Source organism: Balaenoptera ricei, chromosome 9, assembly GCF_028023285.1.
Source record: "Balaenoptera ricei isolate mBalRic1 chromosome 9, mBalRic1.hap2, whole genome shotgun sequence".
Classification (NCBI taxonomy): Eukaryota; Metazoa; Chordata; class Mammalia; order Artiodactyla; family Balaenopteridae; genus Balaenoptera; species Balaenoptera ricei.
Genome location: NC_082647.1, coordinates 24,278,660 through 24,304,153, shown reverse-complemented (window position 1 = coordinate 24,304,153; position 25,494 = coordinate 24,278,660). Strand labels below are relative to the sequence as shown.

The 25,494-nt window shown below is 57.6% G+C and overlaps 1 protein-coding gene across 1 annotated transcript in view; it reads left to right on the top strand.

Moving 5' to 3' along the window:
- SND1 (staphylococcal nuclease and tudor domain containing 1) overlaps positions 1-21,959 on the top strand; it is a 412,864-nt gene extending 390,905 nt beyond the window's left edge. Inside the window, exons 17-24 of the mRNA XM_059933468.1 lie at positions 7,515-7,703; positions 12,864-13,005; positions 16,398-16,521; positions 17,420-17,489; positions 18,517-18,630; positions 19,403-19,606; positions 21,205-21,249; positions 21,357-21,959. Coding sequence (XP_059789451.1) covers positions 7,515-7,703; positions 12,864-13,005; positions 16,398-16,521; positions 17,420-17,489; positions 18,517-18,630; positions 19,403-19,606; positions 21,205-21,249; positions 21,357-21,422 — 954 coding nt within the window. The 3' untranslated portion in view covers positions 21,423-21,959. The remainder of the gene's footprint in view (positions 1-7,514; positions 7,704-12,863; positions 13,006-16,397; positions 16,522-17,419; positions 17,490-18,516; positions 18,631-19,402; positions 19,607-21,204; positions 21,250-21,356) is intronic.
- The last annotated feature ends 3,535 nt before the right edge of the window (positions 21,960-25,494 follow it).

Below are 25,494 nucleotides of genomic sequence, written 5' to 3'. Positions count from 1 at the left end.
GACGTTGTGAGCAGAGAGAACCTTAAAAACCGGGTTCAACTCTCACTAACGTGGAGAAACTGAGCCCGGAGGAGGCTGTGACACCCCAGCCCAGAAGAGCTGGTCCCTGGATCGCTGTTTTAGTCCAAGGTTTTTGCTGTGCTTCTCAATGCCTTCTCCCCATCCAAGCCTCATTCCTATCTTGTTCCCAGTTCCAGGCTTGTTACTGAAGGCTTTGGGGTTATTTAAAGCAGGGCTAGTACCAGACAGTATATGGAAAGGACGGAGGCTTCTGCCTGTCATTGGGGCCGATGATGTCACCTCCCCAGAGGTATCCGTGCTCCTGCTCCACCTTCTGGAGGAACCTGCAGCCAGCACCTCTCCCCTCCCCCCTCTGCCACCCCTTGTGCAGGAAGTCTTCCTTTCCAGATGCCCCGGGGCAGGCGTGTCCTGAGCTGCCGCTCCTGCCCAGCTGGCACCACCTGTCCTACCCGAGGCAGCCGCCTCCCTTGGGGGAGGGAGCGTCCCCTCAGCTGTTTTCCAGGCAGTCCACAGCCTCCCAGCCTCTGGGGCCCAGGCTCAGTAATTTCCTGTGTTGCCTCAGGCACTGCACAAGAGAGAGCCCAAGACGCGCTCTCTCGGGGGAGATTGTACCTCTTTTCCATCCGCCCGACGCGTAAAAAGGGGAAGGTGGGTTATATGGGAGGGGAGACTCCCCACCCTCCCGCATTGCCAAAAACCCCCTCTGTGCTGTGCCCCCTTTGGCTGCCCTGAGTCACCACGTGGAGCATGCCGCCCCCCGCTGTATGTCCTACCTGGTCCAACATTTTAAAATTCCTTTGCCCTAAGTGCCCCTGGCTGCCTCATTTTGGCTGCCTTTCCGTGGAGGCGGCCTCCAGCGCACTTCCCCCCGACCCTACCGGGAAGAAGGCTACAGGAGGGGACCTGCGTGTTTCCGGCTTTGCCCCAGACTTAGAGCCCTGGGCATCCAGCTTGGCTCCTGGAGCAGGAGAGGGACAGCTGAACGAACCCCCCAAGGTGGTTGAAATTTCCTCTGTGGTCTTACAGCTGAGCTATCTGATCTTCTTCCCCACCGCGCACAGTACTCTTTCAGAAGGCTGATTGGCTGGGGGGGCCAGGAGACGTTAGCGTCCTCGTCTCTGTAAGAACATCAGCCCCTGTCTGCCTTTTCGTTTCTCCTGCTTCCTGCACACCCCCTCAGCTGGCTGGCCCGGCATTGCACCCCGGCAGACTGTGCCTCGCTGCCTGGAGTGGGAGAATGACTCCGCCCCCATCGCCTGTTTGATCGAAGTAGTTGCTGTGTTAAGAGGCTGGACAGAATCCAGAAGGGGACCAGTGGCGGGCGGGGGGCGGGGAGGGGGGGAGAGCAGGACGCTCCAGCCGCTGAGAAGAGGGCTGTGGGAAACAAAACGTTCACGGCCACCGCCGCCTTCCCTCCCCGGGTTGCTTCCAGCCATGGAGGGCGGGAACTGCTCAGGGTCTCCTCTTTCCTCCTCCCCTTCTGCCCTTCCCTGCGCACCCGCAGCTGCAAAGGGTGAGACCACAGCCTGTTCGGGTGGGCACCGAGGTGTGTGTGCTGCCTGGGACGGGAGTGCTTCCTCAGTAATTAGGAGACGTGCAAATTAACAGCCTGTGCCGTTTGTATTAATTTGGTAAATAAGCCAGAACAATTTCATTAGTGGCACCTTAATGTGCTTGGGAGCAGGAGGATGTGTCCCACTGTGAGGCAATGGGGCCTGCTGGCTGCCCCGGCCCGGCCCACAGACAGGCAGCCCGGGTCCGGTGGGTCTAGCTGCTCTCCCTCTGGGCATGGCTGGCTGGGCCACACCCCCGATCGGCCCTGTGGTGGAGAAAGATCCCTCCCCGCTCCACTGATTAGAAAGGCATCTGTTTGTTCACCTGGGTTTGGGGACGGTCACTCATTAGGTTTTCCCATCAGCCCGCACTTCCCTCACCTCCCACTCTGGGTGTAAGAACCAAGGGAAATGAGCTCAGCCACACAGGGCTGCCGCTGGTTGTAACAAGCCTGGCCGCTGCCAGCTGGCCCTTAGTTGAAGGAAGAGGAAGCAGTTTTACGTCACCAAAACTTCACAGCTAGATTTAGGATTTGAACCCAGGTCTGTCTGACTGCAAGATTCATGCTCTTTCTACCACCTCATGGCTCAGTCAGTACACCCAGCTCTGGAGCAGATTCAGAGAACAGGCTTCGCTCGCCTTGGAGCTGACAGTCTAGGTGGAGAATAAAGACATTTTGAAATGAAATAACTGCCCTTCCCCAGAAGTAAATAATTGATGATGATGAAGAAGCAGCATTTGTGTGTCAAGCACTCTTCTAAGTGTTTAGCATACTTATATTAGTTCATTTATCGTCAAAACAGACCCTTTGAGGTAGGTACTATTGCAGTTCCAAGGTAATTGATTCACCAGAGCTCATGCAGGTGGTGGGTGGATTTGTTTGGCTCCAGAGTTTGTGCTCTTAACCTCTGTGCTGTACATTGGCCCCTACGTGTCAAAGGGGGAGTAAGCCCATAGATGTTCAGGCCAGGTGTTCAGTTCACTGCAGGCTAAGGTTTAGGGAAGCCTTCACAGGAGGGTGGTGTGGAAGCTGGAAGAGCTCACCTCACGGGACCTAGTTCAGAGCCATAAAATCCCCACCCACTCTGCCAGTATCAAGAGCACAGGACAAGAGATGTTGGCAGGTGACCAGTCCAGCAGGGGTGCACAGTGAGGCAGCACCTCGGTGTCCTTCAACGCCTGAGGGTCAGGTCTGACCTTTAGACATCTAGGCTCTTGCTCTGTCTTAACCAGAGTTATCACCAAGCCGCCGCCTCCACGTGGCACCACCCCTTCTCAAAGTCTCTCCGGAGGCAGTCTCCTCCCCCCAGCTCCGTGTGTTGCTAGGTCTCAGCATTCGGCTTCTGTATGAGCTTTGAGGAGGGGGAGTGAGGAGAAGAGCCATCATCTGTCCCTTGCTGACATTGCTTGTGTCCACGTGTACACATACTCCGTGGTCCCCTCAAGGCCATTATCAGCCCACCTGTGTACACACCAAATGCCCACGTGCTTATGAAGTGTTCTGGCAGCCTGTAGTAGTCACCCAAGGCCTGACCTACCTGAGGTCACGTGCCGCTGTAGGAGGCCTCCCAAGGAAGACGGTGAGTCCAGATCTCTTCCTGAAACATTCCAAGATGCCAAAGAGACAGGTAGCCATGCTGTATAGCGCTTCGCACTCTACACCACACTCCATGAATAGTTATCTCATTAATGCTGCGGTAGCAGAAAGAAACCAGAAGAGGTTTCTTGTGTGTTTGACAAGAATGAGCCTCCCCTAACTCCTGTCTACAGTTTGAGGCAGCTTGTAGGCAATTGCTGTCTATGTATCTGTATATAGTCAATCCTCATTATATATGAGTCCATATTTGCGAATTCACTTAATTACTAAAATTTATTTGTCACCTCAATCAGTACTCCTGGTGCTTTTTGGACCATTTGTAGATGCGCACAGAGTCTCCTGGTGAGCACGTTCCCAGCTAAGGCTGCACAGGCAGTGGCTCTGCCTTCTTGTTTCAGCTCTCATTCTGCAAACAAGTGCCCTCCTCATGGTCTATTTAGTGCCACGGTTTTCCAGTTTTTGCACTTTTTGTTGTAGTTAAAAATGGCCTCCAAGCATAGCGCTGAAGTGCTGTCTAGTGTTCCTGAGTACAAGAGGCTATGATGCGCCTTGAGAAAATCCATGTGTTAGACAAGCTTTATTCAGGCATGAGTTACAGTGTTGTTGGCTGTGAGTTCAGTGTTAATGAATCATCAATATGTATTAAATGCAGTGTCTTTAAACAGAAACACTCATAGAAGGAGGTTATGTTTTGATAAGTTGATCAAAATGTGACTAGAGTCATGAAGGAACCTAACCCTGTGTTTCCCCTGGGGGCAGTGGTTCAGGATTCCCTAATTCCTTGTTCATGGTGACTTTATAGAGATAAGTACCCCCAAATAACTGTATATAAGCCTATGCGTGTGTATATGTATATATTTTTTTAATTAGGAGAAAATATGAGAAATTTGAGTCTTAAAGTTGAACACAGAAACAGAGCTTTTACAGATATGGACCCACATAATGTTATAGTCAGGTCACAAATTCCTGGCAGTCAGTATGAAAGAGAGACATGATGAAGGATGAACGCATATACCCACTTGGGAGCGCCCTGTGGTTCCCATGCAACTTGCCCAGAGCTAAAGAGTCAAGACTTTGATCTTCAGACTAAACCCCTGTGCCCGTCCAGGCTGGGGCGTGGCCAGAAGGATAGCCATAGCACGGGGTGAGGGCAGAGAGGCCGCGGAAGCCGAGAGTACTCTCGGTAGCAGCGGGAACACTGGCCCAGCCCTATCCCTCCACTGAGCCCCGCCCACCTTCCCCTGAGCCCCGTTGTTTGATTGAGAAATTACTGTGGTGGCAGCAGCTGTAATTAAAGGGGAAGCAGAGACCCACGGGCGACAGCTTTATCTCCCTCTACAACCCAGGATGGATTGGGCGGCAGCACAGTGCCCCGGGCCAGAGATTTCTTTCCTCTGCAGCCGGCTGGGCCCAGGGGCTTGTCAAGCCCAAGTTAACATATCGATTGCAGGCAGGGAGCGGCTGGGTAAGTGTAAAGCCAGGGCTCACCTGCCAAGAGAGCCTGGCTGCTCCCCAGCAGTTTTGGCCCCAGGTGTGGCTGCTAGTCGCCGGGGTCGCCCTCTAGTGGGAGCCCTGGGAGCCTGGCATCTGGTTTGTGGCCTCAGAGGGTGAGAAGTGAATTCGACATTGGCCTTGTAGAGTGGGGTCTGAGCGTGGGCACCTTATAGGAGAGAAGGGTTGTACCTGGCCAGTTGCCTCTGCAAATCATCTCTCTGAGGTTCTTGCCTCCATCCCAGGAATCTGGTGCCAAGAGAAGCCATCAAGCTTCGTGTCACACCGGCCCACCACAAGCCCTCGGGCTGGAGGGAGGCCTTGTGCTCGAGCAGGGCAGCCATCCTCAGTTTTAGGAAAAGGACACCTGGCAGTGGACACATGGAAGACAAGAGGTCGTGAATGGGGGTGCTGGCATGGGCCTGGGCTCGGTGTTGGTCCGGGAGCTGTTCCAGTTTGATTTGCTTTCAGCTACTCGTGAGCAAGTGTCTCCTGAGCCCCCAGATGCGAAGGAGCCCAGTGGTTTGGTGGTGGGAGCCCAGTGGTTTGGTGGTGGGAGCCTGCGTCAGCACCCCGTACTCTACCCCTTGTCTCATGAGCCCCCAAGCACGAGGCAGGCAGCGCTCTGCTCTTCCCAGAATTCTCCTGGGACCTGCCGCTGCTTGGCCTTAGCACGTCTGATAAAGCTCGGCAAATGAAGGAGATGGGCTTCTCAGGTATCATCTGCCCATCCCTGTTCTTGTCTGACCACTGCAGTCCCTACAGCCTCTTCCTCCATCCTTAGCCCTCACACTGTAGGGGCGCCCAGCGCTTCAGCGCCCCGGGCATTTAAAAGGTGGCCAAGGGCTCCTCAGGCAGTCTGTCACTCACCTCAAGTGAATTTAGGTGCCTTATTGGCTGGTCGGCTCTTGGGGCCCCTGTTTTTTTATCGAGTACCATTTTGCCCACCTGACCTCTCCCACAAATGCAGGTCCTCCAGTAAATTAATTACCAGAATTCGAGAAAGGAGAAACACGTTTTGCCACCTACAGATGCAGGACGCTGGTTCTCCCTGCTCCAGCCCTCAGCGGTGTGAGGCCCGCGTGGGGTAGACCCAGCCCAGCAGAGCCCAACGCTTCCGCCCTGGCTGTACCAGGGAAGTGCAGGGTGGTGGAGGGAGCCGGCCTCAACCCCGTGGAAAGCGAAGAAGGGGCGTCAGAGGTGTGCCTGGAGGAAGGAAGGACTGCTCCTGAGACAGAGGCTGTGGGGAAAGAGGAGGGGAGGGTCTTTTCTGCTCCCAAGTCAAGGAGGCGGTAGGGAAAGAAGGCAGCAGGGCAACCTGGCTTCTGCTCTCAGCTCTGACCCTTGCGAGCTCCACTTCCCTTGTCTGTGCCTCAGTTTCCCTGCCGACAAAATCAAGTTGGACTGGATGGGTATTAACATCTTTGTTTTCTAGCTCTCATAAACTCTGCGTATTCCCTTCTGTGCCACACCCCCGCTTCAGGTGTCGTTGAACTTGCATTCCACCTGAAGGGGTAACGGGGGGCCTCAAGTAGGAAGAAGGGTGCTCAAGAATAGGAAGAAGTCAGGGTCCCACCTCCCTGGTCCCGCTCCTTGTCCCACCCCCACTGCCTTCCCTCCGAACGCCCAAGCCGCCTCTGTCTGCTCACAGGGAGTCGTGTCCCGGGCATCTCTCCCTGCTGAGTCAGGACTCCGCCAGCTGGGCGGGCTGCTCTCCTCCCCCCTCGCCCCTCGAACCTAGCCCTCTGCCCTTGGCTGCTGCCACTGGCTCCAGCCCAGGCTTCAGAGAATTCCCAGGTATTTAGACATTCATTTTATTGCTTAATCGAGCTTGAAGCCGTTTAAATTAATACAAGTTTTTACGTTTGGCAGCAAAGGCTTTTACAGGCCCCTTTAGCAGGCGAAGAAAGAGGTTGGGAGAGGATCAAAGAAGGAATTCCTCCTGGGCCATTGCCTTCACGAGGCGGGAGCAGAGTCCATGCCGGGTCTGGGGCCCTGAGTCTTGGGGAGGTCCTCAGCGGAGGAGGCCCGGGAGCCCCTGGGCTCTGCAGGGATCCTGCAGGGTCTGGGGATCAGCCATAGCACTCGGCCCCGAGGCCTGGGCTGATGGTGGTGAGCACACCCTTCCAGTTACGCTTTTTTAGGGATAACTTCCTGCTGGAATCACCCCCGAGCTGCCCCTGTGTGGTAGTGTTACTTCCTGCCCACATCTCTCTGCTCACCTCTCCCCTTCCCTCCTCTCCTCACCTGGCTTTCATCCCACCTCTTTCATTACCTTCATTAAGCATTACTTCATTCAGCTCTTCCGGGAAGAACACGAGTTCCCCTCTCCTCGGGGATTGCCTTGCTCCCCCAGGGCTTGTCTTCAGGGCAGAGCTGGGGTTCAGGGGGTGCTGAAGAAGAATGGGATGTTCCCACAGCTACGGCCGCCGCCTGTCTCACCCCTGACCTTTATCTATATGCTTGCGCACATGCGCGTGCACACACACACACGCACACTCACACACAGAGCTTACTTAAGCTAAGGAGAGTCAAGTTTATCCTAGTAGCTCTCTGCCAAGAGGAAGGGGAGGGGATTTGAGAGGAGAGGGGAGTTTTGAAGTTGCTTTGTCAGTGACGTATCTGTCAACGATGGTTCGGGGTGCGAGAGGCTGAAAAGTATAGACCAGCTCACAGCACTCAGGTGAAGGGTTCTAAGAGGCTCCCACAAGCTCCTACTCTGCCTGACTCATCCTTCCAGCGACTCCTGTCCCGTGGAGTGACGGTGGTGGCAGTGGCCCAGGGCCGCTCTCCTCCCCTGCCCACCCTGGGCCCCTGCTGCAGGCTGACGCCCCCTGTCTCTGCTCCCCAGGTGGAGGTGGAGGTGGAGGGCATGGACAAGGCTGGCAACTTCATCGGCTGGCTGCACATCGACGGCGCCAACCTATCCGTCCTGCTGGTGGAGCACGCGCTCTCCAAGGTCCACTTCACCGCCGAGCGCAGCTCCTACTACAAATCCCTGCTGTCTGCCGAGGAGGCCGCCAAGCAGAAGAAAGAGAAGGTAGGCTGTGGAATGGGCCTGGCGGGGGAGGAGGCGGCTGCCCTCTCTCCCCGTCCCCTGCACCCCCACGCACCAGCACCGCTGTCTCCATACGACAGACAGAAGCGGTTCTGTCACCCCTCAACTGAGTGACCCCCGTTGGCGTTGGTCTCAGACCCCATGTCCCCCATGTCAGGAACCCCACGCTGAGATGGCCCCGGACCCGCTCTGAGCACTCCCTGTTGGGCCAGCTCTGGTGGCCCTGGAGCAGGAAGCTGCCTGGAAGGTGACCTTGGAGCCCCTGGGCCGCAGGAGACCGGGAAGCCTGCCCTCCAGTGCTCTCAGAGAGGCCGGTTGGCCTGCAGCCCACGTCTGAATTTCCTTCACATTGACCTGCAGGGAAGCCCATTTTGGAAGCTGCCCCAGGAGATGCATAAAGCTGTTAGGACAGCAGATTTACAGCCCATCCATCTCTGCAGACACTGCATTGAGGAGACAAGGGGGGTGGGTCGGAAAGCAGCTTTTGGAAACAAATGGACGATTAAAGAACCCAGTGGTTTGGGTGATGGGAGCCGGGCTCGGCACCCCCCGCCCCCAGCCTGTCGCCGCTGACTTACAGCCCAGCACTGATAATGGGGATAAATCAGCTGGCCACCAATTTGTCAGGGCTTCTCTGAGTTTGAGGAGGATTTCATGGGACAGCCGTGCTGAGCCATAAATTGGTTGCAGGAATAAACGTTTCTTTCCCCACGGGGCAGCCGTCTGGCTTACAACTCGCCTCTCAGAGCCAAGGCCCAGACACCTGCCAAAAGGCGTAGGGGGCTTTGGGGCCCGGAGGGCTCCTCGTCCTCCTTCTCACTCCGGCTCTTCCCACCTGTCCTCTAAGAGAGGGTACATCACTTCCCCCAGGGGCCAGGTCCGGGACACCTTCTTGGATCTCTGTGTATGTCTTATTCCCATCCCCTAGAGATTAGGGCAGGTGACCGATCCTACTGGAGGCTGAAGGACCCCAGGGAGAGGTGGCCCCCAAAGCCAAGACCGGTGAAAGGGACTGTCCATGCCTTGGAGGAGTGAGCAGGCCACCATGGGGCCCCCAAGGAGACTCCCACCCTTCTTTGTCCCAGCTCTTCCTCCTAGAGTGACGGGGAGGCAGACAGCCTCGGCTCCCGCAACAGAGGAGCTTCCTCTCGGGGTTCCTGTTTGTGGCAGCTGAACTTAAGACTGCCACCTGCATGTCCTCTGCTCGCTGCAGGGAAATGGAGGAGGCGTGGTGCTGGGCCTCACGTGCAAAGGCTGAACGAGTTAGCAGCTGGGTGTCACTGTGGCAAGTGCCAGCCTCTAAGGCCCAGATTCTGAAAGCATCTTTGCCCCCTGGCCCTGCTCCCTGGCTACTCAGCACCTGAGCTGAGAAGCTGTCTCTTCAGATCTGAGTGATCTTCTACCCTCTGAGAGTAGAGACCCCAGAGGGACCAAGGAGAGGACAGAGAAGGGAATCTGGTCAAAGATGGAGGGTGGTCCCTTGCTTAGGTGCTGAACTGGGCATCACTGTTTACTTCACAGTGGATTTGTCTGAAAGAACCCAAGTCGTCATTTCGCTGGTGCCACGTGATGGTGCTGAGGAGTAATTGCCAGTGATTAATTACTTACCCAGGCTGCGTGGTTTTATTCCAGTCCAATTAAAATGCGGCGCACCACCCTCAGGGTGGGGGCCTGCCTGCCTCCTGGGCCCCTCTCCTGCACATCTCAGCCTCTTCGAGGATCCCGGGGGGACCTCACATGACTTGCCTCCTCCTGGTGGGGCCGGGACCCAGGAGTAGTGTGGGCAGAGCCTTGCAGCGGCCCTCGGAGTTAGCTGCACTCAGAGAAGTTGGTGGTCCGCTGGGGGACAGTAAACTGTATATCTGACATGTCCCCAGGATCCCCAGCCTTGCCCCATTGGTGACCCCATGAGAGCTGCGTTAGCTGTCGAGAGACAGGTACATCTGGGGTTAAAAGATCATCGTGGTACCTATGAGCTGACTGAGGAAAGTAATACTAAGAGATTTTGTGAGACCAGGAGCAAGCAGAAGTCGTAGGTGGGTGTGATTATGTCATGTACACTTCTGAGCAGGTCTGTCTGGGGAAACCCCGCAGTGCTGTATTCCCAGCTCTGAGAATTTAGCTGCCTCCCTGCCAGGCCTAATTCCTCCCTGTGCCTTGCAGACACCTCTCCTCATGAAGAGGCTAGTCAGGCCCTCCCCTTCCTCTGTAGGAGGCTGAGGCAGGGCTCCCCCCTCCTCCTCCTTTAGGGATCCTGGGCAGGTCTGAGGACCAAAGAGGGAGCCGCAGATGGCAGCTGTCTGGACTGTTCCCCCATCGCCCCTCCCCGTTTTTGCCCCAGCAGGGCCCTTGACAGGGCTGGATTGGCCATTGATTGGCTTTTACTGAGCTTGACTTCCCCGATGCGGGCTTGAAGGCCTCCACCACCCTGGCCCCATGCCAGCCCCACCTCCGGAGCCTCCTGAGCAGCGATATTAAATAGGATTTAGAAAGGAGAGGCTCCAGCCAGTGGAGCCTTGGTCCACACTGCCCATCGCTTGCCAGGAGGCGCACCCGGGGCTCCCCAGGGAGGAGGGAGGGCCAGGAGCAGGGTGAGGACAGGAGGGGAGACAGCCTCTACTCCTGACCTGGCCCCGGAATGCAAAAGCGATCTGAGCAGGACAGGAAATGGCGTGACAGAGCAGCGTGTAGCAGAGGAGGGAGGGGCTTCCCTTGCCCACTGCCCACTTGTGTCTGTAGCCAGGGCGGCCATGGAGGGGTCACAGAGAGTGTCTTGCCGATGTGTCTGTCCCCTCCCTGCCCAGGTTCTGCAGGGGGCAACAGAAGCCAGTGTGGGCAAAGCAGGCCCTTGTTCTAAGGGTGGGGACCTGGGCGGCCAAGCCCATCCAGTTGACGGACTGCTTCCCACCAGGAAGCCACACTGACCAGCTTGGGAAGGGACCCTGCACGGCTCCACGACTGAAGGGCCAAGCCCGTCCTCTCTTACAAGTGGAGCTCCTCCATCTGAGGAGGAGCTCTCCCTCTTCTGCCCTTTAGCAACCTCGTGCTTCCCGTGTCTTCTCACCTCAGGAGGCAGCAGTATACACCCCTCTGCTCCCCTCCTGCTGCCCCGGGAGCTGTGGGACCTCGACAGGACTGGCCCGTTGCCACCTCCTTGTAGGAGAGGGGCCTGAGGGCCAAGCCGAGGCTTTGTTTGCATCATCCGTGACCTCCGGCCCGCTGCCCCCCCTGCACCTGGCGGGGAAGACGCTCCACCTCCTCTCTCAGGAGGAGGAAACCTGATGCTGTCGCCTGAGGCACCTTTACTTGAGGAGTCGTTAGCAGTTTCTGTTCTCACCCTGTCAGTCTGTTCCCAGTTCATCCATACAGAAGATGAGCCTCCCTCCATACAGCGGAGGGAAGCCGGGTGGGGTTAGGATGGGGGCCCACTCAGGAGGCAGTACAGGGGCCCTGTCTCTCCAACCTGCTGTGTGCTGGGAAAGGAGGGAGCAGGATGGGAGAGGGGAGGGCCGCTGACTTGGTCTGGAGCAGGTAGGGGCACCGAGTGCAGACAGAATGGAGGGTGGTGTTGGTGGGAAAAGGGGGCAGAGGACAGACTGCTGGGTCAGGAGGGCCACTGCTGGGGAGGGGGCAGAAGTTTGGGCCCAGGTGATGTCTCTCCCATCCCTCTCCGCCACCCTCTGGCAGCCTCCCCCGGGCTCAGAAAGTCCCTGTTGCTCATTCCAGTTCTCGGGGCCCTTGCCTCTCCTTCTATTGGAAGGACACACACTCGTGCCACATTAAAGGCAGGAGCATGGCCTCTGCGTGTGTGGCCCAAAGTGGTTCAGTAATTCCAGCCTTCCTGCCCTTCAGCTTCTTCCTGATGCCCCCCAGGAGTCCGTGTGTCAGCTGCGTGATCATGTGGTCATACTCTACCACCTCTTGCAAGGGAAGAAAAGGAGACTCAGAGAAGGCATGTGACTTGACAAAAGTCACACAACAAAGTAAAGGGCAAAATGAAAAGACCAGAGTCCACATCTCCCCACCTACAGCTTTTCCCCGTTGCTCAGTGCTGCCTTCTGTGTCCAGAGGCCCAGTCACTGCCAAAATTCCCCTTGAAGAGCTCTAGGGCCAGGCCACCTGTGTTCAAATCCTGGTTCTGCTACATCTAGCAAGCCTGTGTGCCTCAGTTTCTTCATTTGTAAAAACAGGGGTAATGTTTATACCTTTTCAAACGGTTGTCGTGAGGATTAAATGAGCTAGTACTTGGATAACGTTTAGTGTGGCACCTAGTAAGCATATAAGGTTTGGGCTAATATTTTATCACCACCCCACTCATTCCTGTGTGTGTGTCTGTGGGACCCCGTGTGTGGTCCAGTCCCCCGGACTCCCCCACCCCCTTTGCACTGCTCAGCTGGAGAGCCACCTCCCTCTCCTGCTATGACAGGCCTCACTACTGGGATAATCTCCTGGCCGCAGGATCGGATTTGACGTGCTGTCACCCCGAATCAGCTTCTGAGCCGCCACAGCCCTGACAGTGCCGGGGCTAGGGGAGGAAGGGAGAGGGAAGGGTGGAGGGGAGCGGCCCAGCTTCTGAGCCGGGATCAGAGCAGCCTGCTGGCGGTGAGAACAGAGGCGTGCTCGCACAGTGGCAGCCCTCGCCTCCACGGCCCAGGGCTGTCACTTGGAGAGTCTCAGGAGCGCCTGTGGCCCTGTGACAGTGGGAGGGCCTGGAGAGTTCAGAGTGACCCCCAAAGGGTGGTGTGAGGGAGGGAGATGGGGACCCAGCACCACTCCAGCACCGAGGTTCTCACACGCTGGTATGCGTGGGAATGGGAATCTCGGGGAGACTTTGGTTTTGACTTACTTTCCCTGGGACCCTGAGAGCACATCCTGATTTGGCAGGCTGGGGTGGGACCCAGGCACCTACGTTTTCAGTAAGCTCCCCAGTTGCTTCTGATGCCTGCCAGAGCCGCTGGATGGGAAGTGCTCTCCCCACCCCCGCCCAGAGGTAGGAGGCTTCCAGGGGCTCGTCCTGTGCTGGCATCACCTCCACACTCACTCGCCAGGGCAGTGATTCCCTCTGCCCAGAGCCCCTTTCCTGGCATCCTTTCTGACTTCACTTCCTAATCTCTTCCTCCCCTGTGCTGACCACACATGCAGGTCTGGGCCCACTATGAGGAGCAGCCCGTGGAGGAGGTGACGCCCGTGCTGGAGGAGAAGGAGCGCTCGGCCAGCTACAAGCCAGTGTTTGTGACTGAGATCACCGACGACCTGCACTTCTACGTGCAGGATGTGGAGACGGGTGAGCACACAGGCGCGGCCCCGGGCTCCGCTGCTTCACGGCTGCTGGCATGATCTGGCCCGCCTCAGGGCCCCTCTGTTCAGTGGGAGGGAGGGACACAGCCCAGGGCTTCCGGGGGCCTCCCCGAATAGCTTGTGGCTGCTGCCCACCTCCGGGCCCCTGCGCCGCACTCAGGGCCCGAGGTCGTTTTATCGGCTGCAAGGGAGCCCCGGAGCGGGCGAGGCTGAGCAGGTCCTCTGAGGACTGGTGAGGTAACCAGCTTTGTCTGGGTGGTGCTCGGAGACTCTTAGGTAATTGTTTTAGTCCCAGACACCCCTGGCAGGGCTGGGCAGGAGGATTTGTAGCCCTCAGAGTGTATCAGGAAGCAACGGACAGATTGTCTCTATGTGGTCAGGAAGCACAAGCCAGCTCTGCTCAGTGCCTCTCCCCGTCAGCTTCCTTGGGAGGGGAGGAGGGGGAGCCTGGGCTTGTCTCTGCTGGGGCTTCTCCTTCTCCAGAGGTTGCCATAGCCCTGAGTGGTAGCCAGTTGCCATGGTAACTGGCGGCACTCTAGGGGAAGTCATCCCCAGAAAGTCTTTTCTGAAGGACCCTCTCTCTCCATCCTCTTCCTTCCTTCTGCCCTCAAGTGCAGTGCGCTGTGGCCAGGGTCCCCTCGGCAGAGACCTCAGGCTTCTGGAGGAGAGAGGGCAGTAGAGCCGGCTCTCACAGCAGCTGCGCTGGGGCCCCTCCAGCCCAGCTTCCCCCCTTCACTCCCTTCACTCTCTCCATCCTGACCTCCCTCCTCTCATTGCCACCCTCTGCAGGGAAACATTTTAGCTGAGGTCAGAGGAAGAAGCTCTTAGAGCCAGCTCTCGGTCCACAGAGGCAGATCCTTACAAGGCGGAGGGGGCTGAAGGTGTCGGTGGCACTCGAGGCAGCCCCGTAGGTGGCAGGGTGCGGCTCTGCCCGCCCTCCCCGGCCCCCACCCCCAGGCCCGCTCCAGATTGTCAGCAGCCTCGCCTCAGCCGCCTCGCCTCTGATGATATCTCCCAGGCAGGCACCTGCTTTTGTGGCAATGTCATTTCACCGGGAAAAACTGACCATCTCGAGCCCTGGGCTGGCTGTACTTGGGAGGGGAGCAAAGCCAGGGAGGGGCGGAGATGGAAATGATGAGCCTGAAGGATTCGGCTCTCTCGTGGCCAGCTGTAATCCTGGTGAGAGGGGGCCCAGCCATTGCCTTGGGACAAGCCGAGAGGGGGCCTCCAGGCTGGGTGGTGTGGAGTGCGGGGAGTCTGGGAGGTGGCCCAGGTAGGAAGGAGAGCTATTCCTAAGCACGGGAGCCAGCGAGAACGGCCCTTGGGGAGCTCGGGGAAGGGGGCTCAGAGAAGACCCTGCCCAGGGTACCCCGGCTGCCAGACAGGCTCCACCTGGCCTCTGGGTCCTGCTGGGTAGGACCTGCCTTGAGTAAGAACAGGCCCGGAGTCTCCAGGAGACAGAGCTTGAGGGTTCAAGGCCTTTGCCCACATACTCTCTGTGATCTCAGAGGCTTCCTGTGCCAGCTCTGTACCCCGCCTGGCTGTCTCTGACTGCTCTCGGAAGCCAGGACGCTGCACTGAGTGGTAGCCAAGGCAGATAATAGGGGGAGAAAGAGAACTTGGGGGGAACCGTGTATTGTTGGAAGATTGGAGTAGCGAGTGAGGTGCTGTGTGGCATGCCACCTGGATAGCTGTAGGCTCCAGAGAAAACCCTGCCTTCCATCAGATGCGTGAAAACGAACCTCAGCGTACCCAGCCTCCCTCTCCTGAAACCTGTTACCCCTCTTGGAGGCAGGGACATCCTCTGGCCCTGTTTCCCTTCTCTTAATTAAAGCCTGCCTTCGGGAAGGATCTGGTGAAATGATGAACACATTGCCATTGGCTCTAAATGACCAACCGGGCTCTGTGTAAGGGCTTCCCAGAGGGCTTTGCCTGTTCGCAGAACTGTTGCCTTGGAGCATAATAATAATAATAATAATAATAAAAATAGACCAAGTATAGCAGGACCTTGTCTGTGTAGAGGTAGCTTCTTAGTCCCTGAAATTTTACTGTCTGGGCAAGGAACGCAGGTGCAGGAGAACGGAGGGTTTATTGCCGGGCGGGGGGAGGGCAGCGCCTTCCGAAAAGTCCCTGAAACCGTCCTGTGAACACCGGCATGGGGGCCCGAGAGTGTAGACAGGGCGCGCGCCTGCGGGCCCCTCTTCAACACTGCAGTCATCAAGCACCCTGCACAGCCGGGGCTTTACTGGGTCACTTGAGAGTAAGCAGAACCGAGTGAGCTATGGTCTGTGCCGTGAAGGCGCTCCCGGCGTAGTGGCAGAAACGTAAACCAGACAGGGAATGGATAAGGCCCACTGTGACAAGCGTACCAATGGCCGTCATGTGTCAGGCCCCTGTAACAGAGTGGCCGGGGTCCCTGAGGATGGGGGCGAGTCCTTCACCACCACCAGCCACCCTCGCCTCAGAGAGCGAAGGGGGAGCAAAGGGCCTGCTGAGAGCTTGAGTCCGGCCCAGAGGGACGCAGAGGAGAAGCCACTGGGGGCTGATGCTCAGCAGAGTAGGGGTGAGGGGCTGTGGCAGGAAGGAGCCAGGGGAGGGCACTGAGAAGACCTCGGGGGCTGCCACACCCAGTGAAGACCAGACCAGCAGCAGGGACCGATGACCCTGGTTCGGGAAAGACAAGGCAGGGAAGGGGTCTCCCTCCCCGCAAACGAGGAGGGCAGTGAGCTGGCGTGGGAGGGTGGGACCCCAGCCTGGCAGCACTTGGAGGTTCAGTTCAGCATGTGTCTTCACGGGGCGCGTCAGGTCGGAGTGTCCACGTTTGAATAGGCTGAGACCGGGCCCTGCTGCCAGAATTGTTCCCCACCTTGCATGGCGCAGATTCTGAGGCCCTTTCCTTGTCCAGGGTCATATGGGGCCCATCCTTCAGCTCCACTTTTGCCCCCAGGAGATGTTGCAGAGAGTGGCTGCTGTCCGTCACCGCCTCTGTGGCCCAGGCCGGGGCCCGCCCTGGTAGGACTGGAGAAGGCTGGTTGGCCTTGGCCTTGCCTAGTGTCCACTCATTTTCTCTACCTCCTAAACCAAGGCCCAGGAACATTCCCTAGGGCGTCTCTGGCCATGGCCAGTAGATTGGAGAGCCGAGACTGGAAGACTGGGTGCCTCTAAGGCCTGAAGTGTCAGCAAGATACTGTGAAACCTCCTCGACCAGGGACCAAAGAGGGATTTCCCTGTGGGACAGGGGCAAGCCAGTGCCGCGGGCACCCTACAGCATTCCACATCCTGCCCACTCCCCAGGCTCATCTGCCTCCCCAGCCCCATCTACAGATGATACTCCAAGGCACATGGCACCCAGGTCTCACTCCTTGTTCCTCCCCACAGGCACCCAGTTGGAGAAGCTGATGGAGAACATGCGCAATGATATCGCCAGCCACCCTCCCGTCGAGGGCTCCTATGCCCCCCGCCGGGGCGAATTCTGCATTGCCAAATTTGTAGACGGAGAATGGTAGGCCACCTGGACCCGAGCAAGGGAAAGAGTCTAAAGTAGGAGCCTTCTGTCCCCAGGGCCCAGGCCTGCAGAGCCACTAGCCAGACTTCAGGCATCTGCCGTAGTGGCCGGCTTTCCACTGGGTGCTTGTTCTTGACCTTGGCCAGCTCTCCAGAGTGGCCCTCTTTGTTGCCCACAGCCCGTTTGCGGCCTGCGCTTTAACCCGTGGTTTTTCTGCAGTCAGCCTCTGGCGTAAAGAAGTGTCCCTCCTTCTCTCTCCTGGGCTACTCCTTTGGGGGAGCCCTGGCTGGCTGGAGCTCTCCAACACCCGCCTCACCCCACGCAGGAAAAGTGACGTCAGGGCGGGGGTAGGGGGTGGGGTGAGGGTGGAGGCTGGTGCTCAGTGAGCCCGGACCAGCCGCCACCCTCCACCCCAGCTGTCTGGGGCGTGAGCCGCAGCGCTCGCAGGCTGCAAGAAGGTCACTTATGTCGGATCTACCAAGCGTAGGGCCCGTGGCCTTCCCAGGGTGACGAAGTGATGTGGATGGGTTCCCTGCTGTGGCCTCCCAGGCAGATCTGCCGGCTAATTACAGCTGCTGTCTAGTGCGCTGGGTTTAAACAGCAGACATCAATCTAGTCATTAGTCTTGTTGCTTTTATGCCCCAAGGACACATTTATCCGCTCCACACGCTCCCCTCCCGCCCTCTGCTCCCAGCTATGCTCTGACTCCATTAAATGGTGGCCACAGCACCCCGGGCTGTGCAGTCCGAGAACTGCCCTTTGTGACACCCATGGGTGTTCTCTCTGAGCCCTGGGCAGGGAAATGCTGTAGCCCCTGCCCTGCCATCACTGACGCTCCAGGGAGACCGGCCTCCTCAGGGCTGTCCCTTGAGTTCTGCCCATGATGCCATTGCAGGTACCGCGCCCGAGTGGAGAAAGTCGAGTCTCCTGCCAAAGTACACGTCTTCTACATCGACTACGGCAACGTGAGTGCGGGGGCCAGGAGGTGGACGAGTACGCAAGGGAGGGGCCCCGAGTGCCGCCAGGGACCCTTCAACACAGTAGGCCCCTAGGTCAAGTCCATCTGCCCTCTCCAGGGTCCCTCTGAGCTTTAGACTCCCTCCCTCCCTCCCTGACGGAATGGTGAGCGTGTGGGCCTCTCTACTGTTCCTCTAACAGGCGCGTGACCCCTGAGTGACTGGGCAAAACTGGCATCTCTGGTCCGAGGCCTGTGAGCACTGAGTGGTCCTCTGTCCAGGCCCCAGCCACAGCCCCGGTTCCTCTTCTGCCCAGCGTCTCTGAAGAGTGGGTCCCTGAAGGCCCCTGGTCCACATGCTCAACTGGGTCCTTGTGTGCTGATCCCCAGCACATCCCAAACCCAGGCTTGCTGGGAAGGGGCTGGTACCCCTGGGAGAAATGCCCCTTGGGCTGGGCCTGGGAGTCTCCCAGCAGTAAGCAGGAGAGAACGCTGTCGTTCAGAGCCGTGCCGCTCCTGAGGACTAGTGTGGAAGGGCCGTTAATAGAAAGCCCAGAGCTGGGCCATGCTCCCAACTTACCACCCGGGAATACACAGAGGAAGGGGTCTTGCCAGGCTGGGGTTGCCCCACACACCTGAGCCAGAACCACTAGCAGGCGGGGGGCTGCCTGGACCCTCGTCTTGGAGCGCTCTTCCAGCCAGGGCCCCCCTAGCCTGCGGGAAAGGGGTCAGGGAGCCCATGTCACAGAGGGAAGGTATTGGGGAAAAGTGGAGACAGTGATCAGAGTTGAGCTACCAGGTTGGGTATGCAGCAGGAGCCACCAGGTGTGCCACCACCGGGCCCGGCTTCCCACCTCCCAGGCTTCGCTGACTGGGCGAGTCCGTGCATGTGGCTACTCAGAAACGAGCCCTGGGGGGTGGGGTGGGGGATGGAGGCGCTGAGTTAGAATCCCTAGGGGCCTGGCCGTGCGAGTTGTCCCCTGAGAGCAAGGGAGCTCCGAGTGTGTGATGCTGTTGGCCTGGTGTGTCCTCTGCAGAGAGAGATCCTGCCGTCCTCCCGCCTGGGCACCCTGCCACCTGCCTTCAGCACTCGCGTGCTGCCAGCTCAAGCCACGGAGTATGCCTTCGCCTTCATCCAGGTGCCCCAAGACGTGAGTCTCCACGCCTTCCTTCCTCTCAGCGGGACTGTCCCATGACACTCAGACACTGCTGCAGTCCCAGCACGTATCTGCACGAAGGAAACCCAGCCCCGTCCCGGATCCCACCCCTCCCTCACCCTGGCCCCCTCTCACGGGGCTGAGCCCCCGGCGCGGCCCTGGTTAGTGGCCACTGTCTCTAGCCTCTTGGGCTCTCGGCTGCAGTGGTCTCCCAGCACCCCTTCCAGGCTCAGACGATGCCGCCAGCAATAACTGCCCCCAAACAGCTCTGACTGTGTCACACCTCTGCTGAAAATCCTCCACTGGGGTCCCACTGTCTGATGGGAGGAGTAGAAACAACGATGATGGTCTGTTAGTCACGGGAGAGAGGGGTGTGGCCAAGGTTGAGGGAAGGTGGCATCAGAGCCTCTGAGCTGGCTCTTGAGAAACGGGGGGCCTGGTGGGCCAGGGCACGTTGGGCAAAAAGACTGGTCCAGCAACCGCAGCCGGGTGTCGGGGGCCCTGCGGGCAGCAGCAGGAGATGTCAGGCCCTGTCTGCCCTGGCAGGGAGGTTATTCTTCGTGTTGTAGGCGGGAGGGGCTGTGGGCAAGGGGGCACTTCATGTCCAGAGCCTGTTTGCTCCCTCGCTGGGGTCTAAGCGGGGAGCGAGGTGATGCCGGCACGTGCTGTGCAGACTCCCTTCAAGTCCGTGAACAGGACCTGGGGCCCCCACGGCTCGTGGCTGGCGCTCGCCTCTCACGCCGACCGGGGGGTGTCCCTGCTGCAGGAGGATGCTCGAACAGACGCCGTGGACAGCGTGGTGCGGGACATCCAGAACACGCAGTGCCTGCTCAACGTGGAGCACCTGAGCGCCGGCTGTCCCCACGTCACCTTGCAGTTTGCCGACTCCAAGGGGGACGTGGGGCTGGGCTTGGTGAAGGAGGGATTGGTCATGGTGGAGGTGCGCAAGGAGAAACAGTTCCAGAAGGTGGTACGTGCTGTGGATGCGGGGTGTCCCTCGCGCCTCCCACCGCCGTCACGGGGGGACTGGGAGGGGACTGCGCCGGGAGCCAGAGAGGGAGCGGGGAACCCACCGTCTTGCTGCTCCTGTTGGGGAAAGATAATGGATTTGGGTTTGTTGGGGTTTAAAATTTAAAAAGCTAATTACATCCCAAATTAATTGACTGCCGGTTTGGCTGAAAACACAGCTGCAAACTGGAGCGGAAAGTTTGCCTTTGCCCGTACCCCCGGTGACAGGCTAGGAAGCTCTGCCAGGGGTGGCGTGGCGAAGGTCACAGCCTGTTGTGCTGTCTCTCCCGTCCTCACTTGCTCCTCTCCCAGTCCATAACCAGCTCCCAGCACTCAGCGCCACTCTGCCACGACACCCCTCCAGCCTGTTTGGAGAGGCGCAGGGCTTAGAGCTGGGCCTGAGCCCCGCCTCCCTCGTTCATGAGACATCTGGCCCTAGAGCTCAGCCTTTGGAAGCCTGAGTCTCCCACTGATGACGTGAGGAGAGCACAGCCGCCCGGCTGCTCGGTAGGGTGGACCACGAGGATCGGGGGCCAACACCTGGGAAACCTCCTTGCGCTGCTCATTTGTTGATCACGAGGCCCAGGCCTCCCGCTCAGCCCCGTTCCCATCCCAGTTTCCCCCAGCCTCTCCCCACGACACGCCAGCCTCGAGGGACGCGCCAGGCCAGTGGGAAGCTCGTGCCCTTCTGCAGCGCCCAGCTCCCCCGCACTCCTGAGTGGAGGGACACGAGCGGCAGGGTTGAAACCAGTGTTCTCCTCTCTCCACTGTGCCCTTGCTTCCCCTTCTCCCCCGTCTTTTGCCTTTCCTCTCTCCCGCATAATGATTGGTGGTTTGTGGATCCATGGCTCTGGTTATGCAAGTTGATTAACTCATTTGGAACAAGACCTCAGTGTGAGTCACTTCTGTGCCTCATCTGGACAGGAGGGGCCCGACCCCTAGTCTTCCCCCCAGTTTCCTAGATCACTCCTAGGAGTTAGCTTAAGTTTCCCTGTAAAATTGGAGCTCTTAGTGTCCGCCATATGAAGCTACCTATAAAGTCTCTGGTGTCTAGAAACACCTAATGTGTTCATTCATTCACCTACTTATTCTTTCAGTAAATGTTTACTGAGGACCTACAAATCTCAGTGAACAAGAGACAACGTTCCATGGAGCTTACATTCAAGCATGAGGAGACAAAGAAGAAAATAAATATAATAAGTCAACAAAATTAAATGTTAGACAATAAGTACAATGGAAAAAGGGAAAGTAGAAGTAAAGAAAGGGACTCAGGAGTATGTCGGAGGGAGTGGTGGTGATTTTAAATGGGGTCATTTGAGGCCTCGTTAAGAAGGTGATACTTGACCAAAGACGTGAAGGGGCAGGATAGGTAGCCAGGTAGACAGGAGCAGGAAGCGTGTTTCAGGCGGGTGAAGCAGCCAGCATGGAGAGTCGAGAAACAGCTAGGAGACTGTGACTCTGCACTTGGATTTTACTTGGAGGGAGCTGGGGACCCGCTGAGCAGGGGAATGACGTGACCTGGGCCTCACCCTGACCATCCCTTTGTCCTCGTCCCGCTAGATCACAGAATACCTGAACGCCCAGGAGTCAGCCAAGAGCGCCAGGGTGAGTTTTTGCCTCAGGAGCCCCAGAGGGTGCTGAGAGAGGGGCTTGGCCGTTTGGGTCCCAGCAGGTCCTGCCTCCCTGAAGAGCCATTTTCTGTTTTCTCGCAGCTGAACCTGTGGCGCTACGGAGACTTCCGAGCCGATGACGCAGATGAGTTTGGCTACAGCCGCTAAGGAGGGAATCGGGTCTGGCCCCCAGCACCGCTCACGCCAGTACCTCTTCCTCTGCCGGGAGGGGGTTTTCAGCTCCAGACCTCAAATCGGGGGCATAGATTGGGTCCAGCTTTGCTTCAGTGTATGGGAATGTCTTGTAGGGTGGCATCTGGGCTGGGGACGGGGGGTGGGGGGAGCCCAAGGCTTTCAGGGGACAGGCCGCTGTCTTCTGCGAGCACAGGCACCGCCATCCGCTGTCCCAGCTGATTTTGTTTCTCTTTGGGGGTTTGTTTTTTAAAAATTGTCCTCAGATCAGAAAGAAACATGAAAGACTTTGTTCTATGGAGGGCATGATCCTGGCACCCAAGGCCAGCTGGCACCCCACTTCTATCCCAGACTCCCCTTTTCCCCAGCTCTCTGTCCAGCTGTTGATTATGTGGTTTCTCTGATACGTCCATTCTCAAATGCCAGCGTGTCCACGTCTGCCCCTTTGCCAGCCCTCCCCATTTCTGTATTTAAAGCTTTTGAGGCCCAATAAAATAGTACATGCTGTCTGCAGCCCTTATTGATCATGGTGGAGGCCAGAGCCCAGGGTTTCGGCAGCCCCAGCCATGAGGAGACCTGGGCGCTTGAATGACCCCCAAGGTCTAATCCATATGCCTGGGCGCTTGAATGACCCCCAAGGTCTAATCCATATGCCTGGCCACACCCCCTAGAAACATAGCCAGTCATGGGAAGCAGGGCAGGCCTTCAGAGTTCCAAGCAACTCCTGGGGCCTGGTGGGCATACCTGGCACCATGGCCATCATGCAGAAGGCTGGCGATCTTCTCTTTTGACTCATCTGCACGTGGCTGCCCTCAAGAACCTTAGCAGCTCGGCAAGCAGTGCCCAGGACACTCCCTGCAGGAAAGGCCAGGCTCGGTCCTGCCAGGCCCAGGCGGGAGGTTGCTGGGCCTGTCCTTTGGCAGGACCCACCAGAGCCCCAACAAGGGGCCAGAAGGGACTTGCCGAGGGAGATGAGGTGATTTCCCTCTTCCTGCTGTAACAGAAGGAAAGGCTGATGCCAGATAGGCTGGCACAGCATGTGTTAAGGTCAGTGGCCCCTGGTCCCTGCCCATCTCCCTCCAGTGTGTGTCCACTGGAGAAGGGAGCTGGAGGATGGGGGCTCCGAGAGGGGTCTGGGCAGCAGGCCGAGGAGAGCTCGTCTCCCCGGGTCAGCTCTGGACTCTGTTTGACTTGACAAGGTGTCCCCCAAGTCCTCCAGGTGGAGCTGGCCACGGAGCTCAGAAACCCCAGGCTACTCCTAGCCCCCGAGGGGGGGGGCGCTGAGAGCGGCCACCGTGGCGTGTGCAGTGAGGGGCCTGCGTGCTTCTCGGGGCACGAAAGCAGGTGTATGCGTGTTGGGCGCTCACCACTCCAGCAGCTGCAGTGTCTAGGGGACCTGCCTGTTCTCCCAAACCCCAGGGCCCCACCCTTGTGGCTCTGACCTTCCCAGGCACATACTCTGGTGTCACACGGTGGCCCATCTTCTTGGCAGCCCCACTTTTCCCCCCACATTCTGATCTGGGGTGATTCTCTAAGCTGCTATTTAAGATTGGTCCTTTGGTCAAGTCTTTGGGGAAAGTCAGTGGAGGTGATGGGGCCTGGCTGGCCAGCTCTCATTCCTAAACGAGGTCCTGGGCCCCAGAAAAATCTGGCTTCTGGCAGTTTTGCCCCACACCCACTCATTCAGGCCCAGGGGTCACGTGGGGTTCTATCCAGGACTCCTGTCTTCCTGTACTCCTGTCTTCCTATACTCCTATACTCCTGAAGCAGGGCAGGCCTTCAGAGCTCCAAGCAACTCCTGGGGCCTGGTGGGTGTACCTGGCACCATGGCCATCATGCAGAACGCTGGGGATCTTCTCTTTTGACTCATTTGCACATGGCTCCCCTCAGGAACCTCTGGGTTGGTCAGAACGAGTGTTTATGCTCCTCGAATCAGAACCTCTTTATGGTCCAGTAAACTGTTTTCCATGATCCGTACAGCCCCTATGGGGCCCGAGAAGTCCGCAGGAATGGGTGTGAGTCTCTCCATCTGTCTCCACTCCCGGAGAAGCTGTTCTGCCCCCGCAGGCAGGCTCACTCCCACCATGATCTCTCATTTTATTTTTCTCCATCGTGGAGGCTGGTCATGGAAAAGAAAATGCCCATTTCACCCATTTCTCTACCTCCTGGTAGGGCCCAGAGGTAGGTCGGTGTATTCACTTGAATGAAATTGGCAGAGGGGCAAGATGCCAGCTCACTCTTTTCTAAAAGGGTCTGAAGTCATCTCACTGTCTTAACAGTTGCCTTGGTTACATCTGTGCCCAAGGATAAACCCTTCATGGTTCTCCAATTGAAATGATGCCTGAACCTTCCCACTTCTTACTTTCTTTCTCCAAGGCTGATTTAGACGAAGGTCAGAATATTCACCAGGCCAGAAGGCCCTGCTGCTGCTGGTTTTGGCCCCAGCTCAGTGTTCCTCTGTTTGCCACATCGGTTGAGTTCCTGAGGTCTGTCCTGGGCAGGGCTGAGACTAGGATGAGACGAGCCAGGCGCCTAGGGTGCAGAATTTAAGGAGGCACTCAAGAGTGTGCAGGTGCATTGGCATATTTTCTTTTCATCCCCAGTTGAGGCCAGTCAGCATCAGCACTTGCACAAGTAGCATCAGCACTTGCACAAATAGCACCAAAAAAAAAAAAACCTCCCCAAAGGTCCTTCTCCCGCTAGAGTTGCAAAACATGGCTCTTGGTGTCAGGATCATAAGCTCTGCCTTCCCATCCACCTTTCCAGTTGAACAACAGAATCTTTTGAGCACCTGTCATTCATTCATCCATCCACCAAACACGGATTAAGACCCAGCAGCACCGGCACAGCGATGGGTCTAGTGAGTGCCAAGAGGACCTCCACAGGCTCTCGGGGGCGTGGCGATCTAGGTGCGGAGGAGGAAGCAGATGCTGAAACACCCAAAACAAGCCACAGCAGTGGCAGCGCAGGAGGATGAGGGACTGAGGCCATCGCCTGGTGGCTGGAGAGGCATCACAGAGGAGGAGGACCGAGTTGGGCTAATGGATGGCAGGAGAGCAGCATTGCTAATCTGGGCAGGCTCTGGAAGTTTCCCAGTCTCTGAGGGCTGGTGCTGCAGACTCTAGGGTTTAGACTAGCCACTAGGGAGAAGTACTGATGCCCGAGACCCCTCCCCAGTGACTCATCTCCCTCCTCCCGGCCAGTGGGCAGGACCAGTAGGGAAGGCAGGCGGTGGAGGGAAGGGCTCGCACGGCTGCCTCCACTTTATTTATTGGTTTGATTATTTCTCCGTCCCAGGGAGAGAGTCAGTGGACCCCTTTTCTTGCTTTAGCCCATGTTGGGAAGCAGGGAGGGGCTGGAGAACTGGTGCCTCAAGAGTGGTTATTGATGTCCTAATTACAAGAGGATGCTAATTTAATTTGAACCTAATTACAGTGCACTACCCCGGGTGGCATGTGTTTTAATAATTAACGCCCTTCAGTTGCGTAGGAGTGTAATAATATTTACAGTGGGTTGGCCAGCAGCCTGGGGAGGCGGGCCGGGGTCCCATACGCCACCCTCCCCCCGGACAGCTTGGCTGCTAGCAGGTGGGGAAGGTGGCACATGAGTCTTGGTTGGCTAGCATCTCGTCAGCCCTCCCAGGGAACATGCGTGGGCCTCATTTCCAGCCACTTCCTTGACCCAGCAGGCCGCTCCACTCTACGGGGCTGGAAGTCTGAGATACGTCGCAGCCTGCCCCTCCCCTGCCCCTCACTGCGCCACCTCTGCCTGCCCGGGCCCATCCTAGGGAGGGGATCGTTCAGGGGGAAGGAAGGAGAGTTGCTTGGTTTTTCTTCTCTTTTTATCGGTAACACTTGTAAGGAAATATACATTCAGAAAGGTGCACAGATTGTAACTGTGCAGCTCAGGTTTTCACAAAGTGAACATAGCCGTGTAAACACACAAATCAAGACCCAGAACAGCACCAGCCCGTCATAAGCTTGCCCCTCAGTCACTGTCACCTCCAAAGGCAACTCCTGTTTTATCCCAGTGGATGAATTTCGCCTGT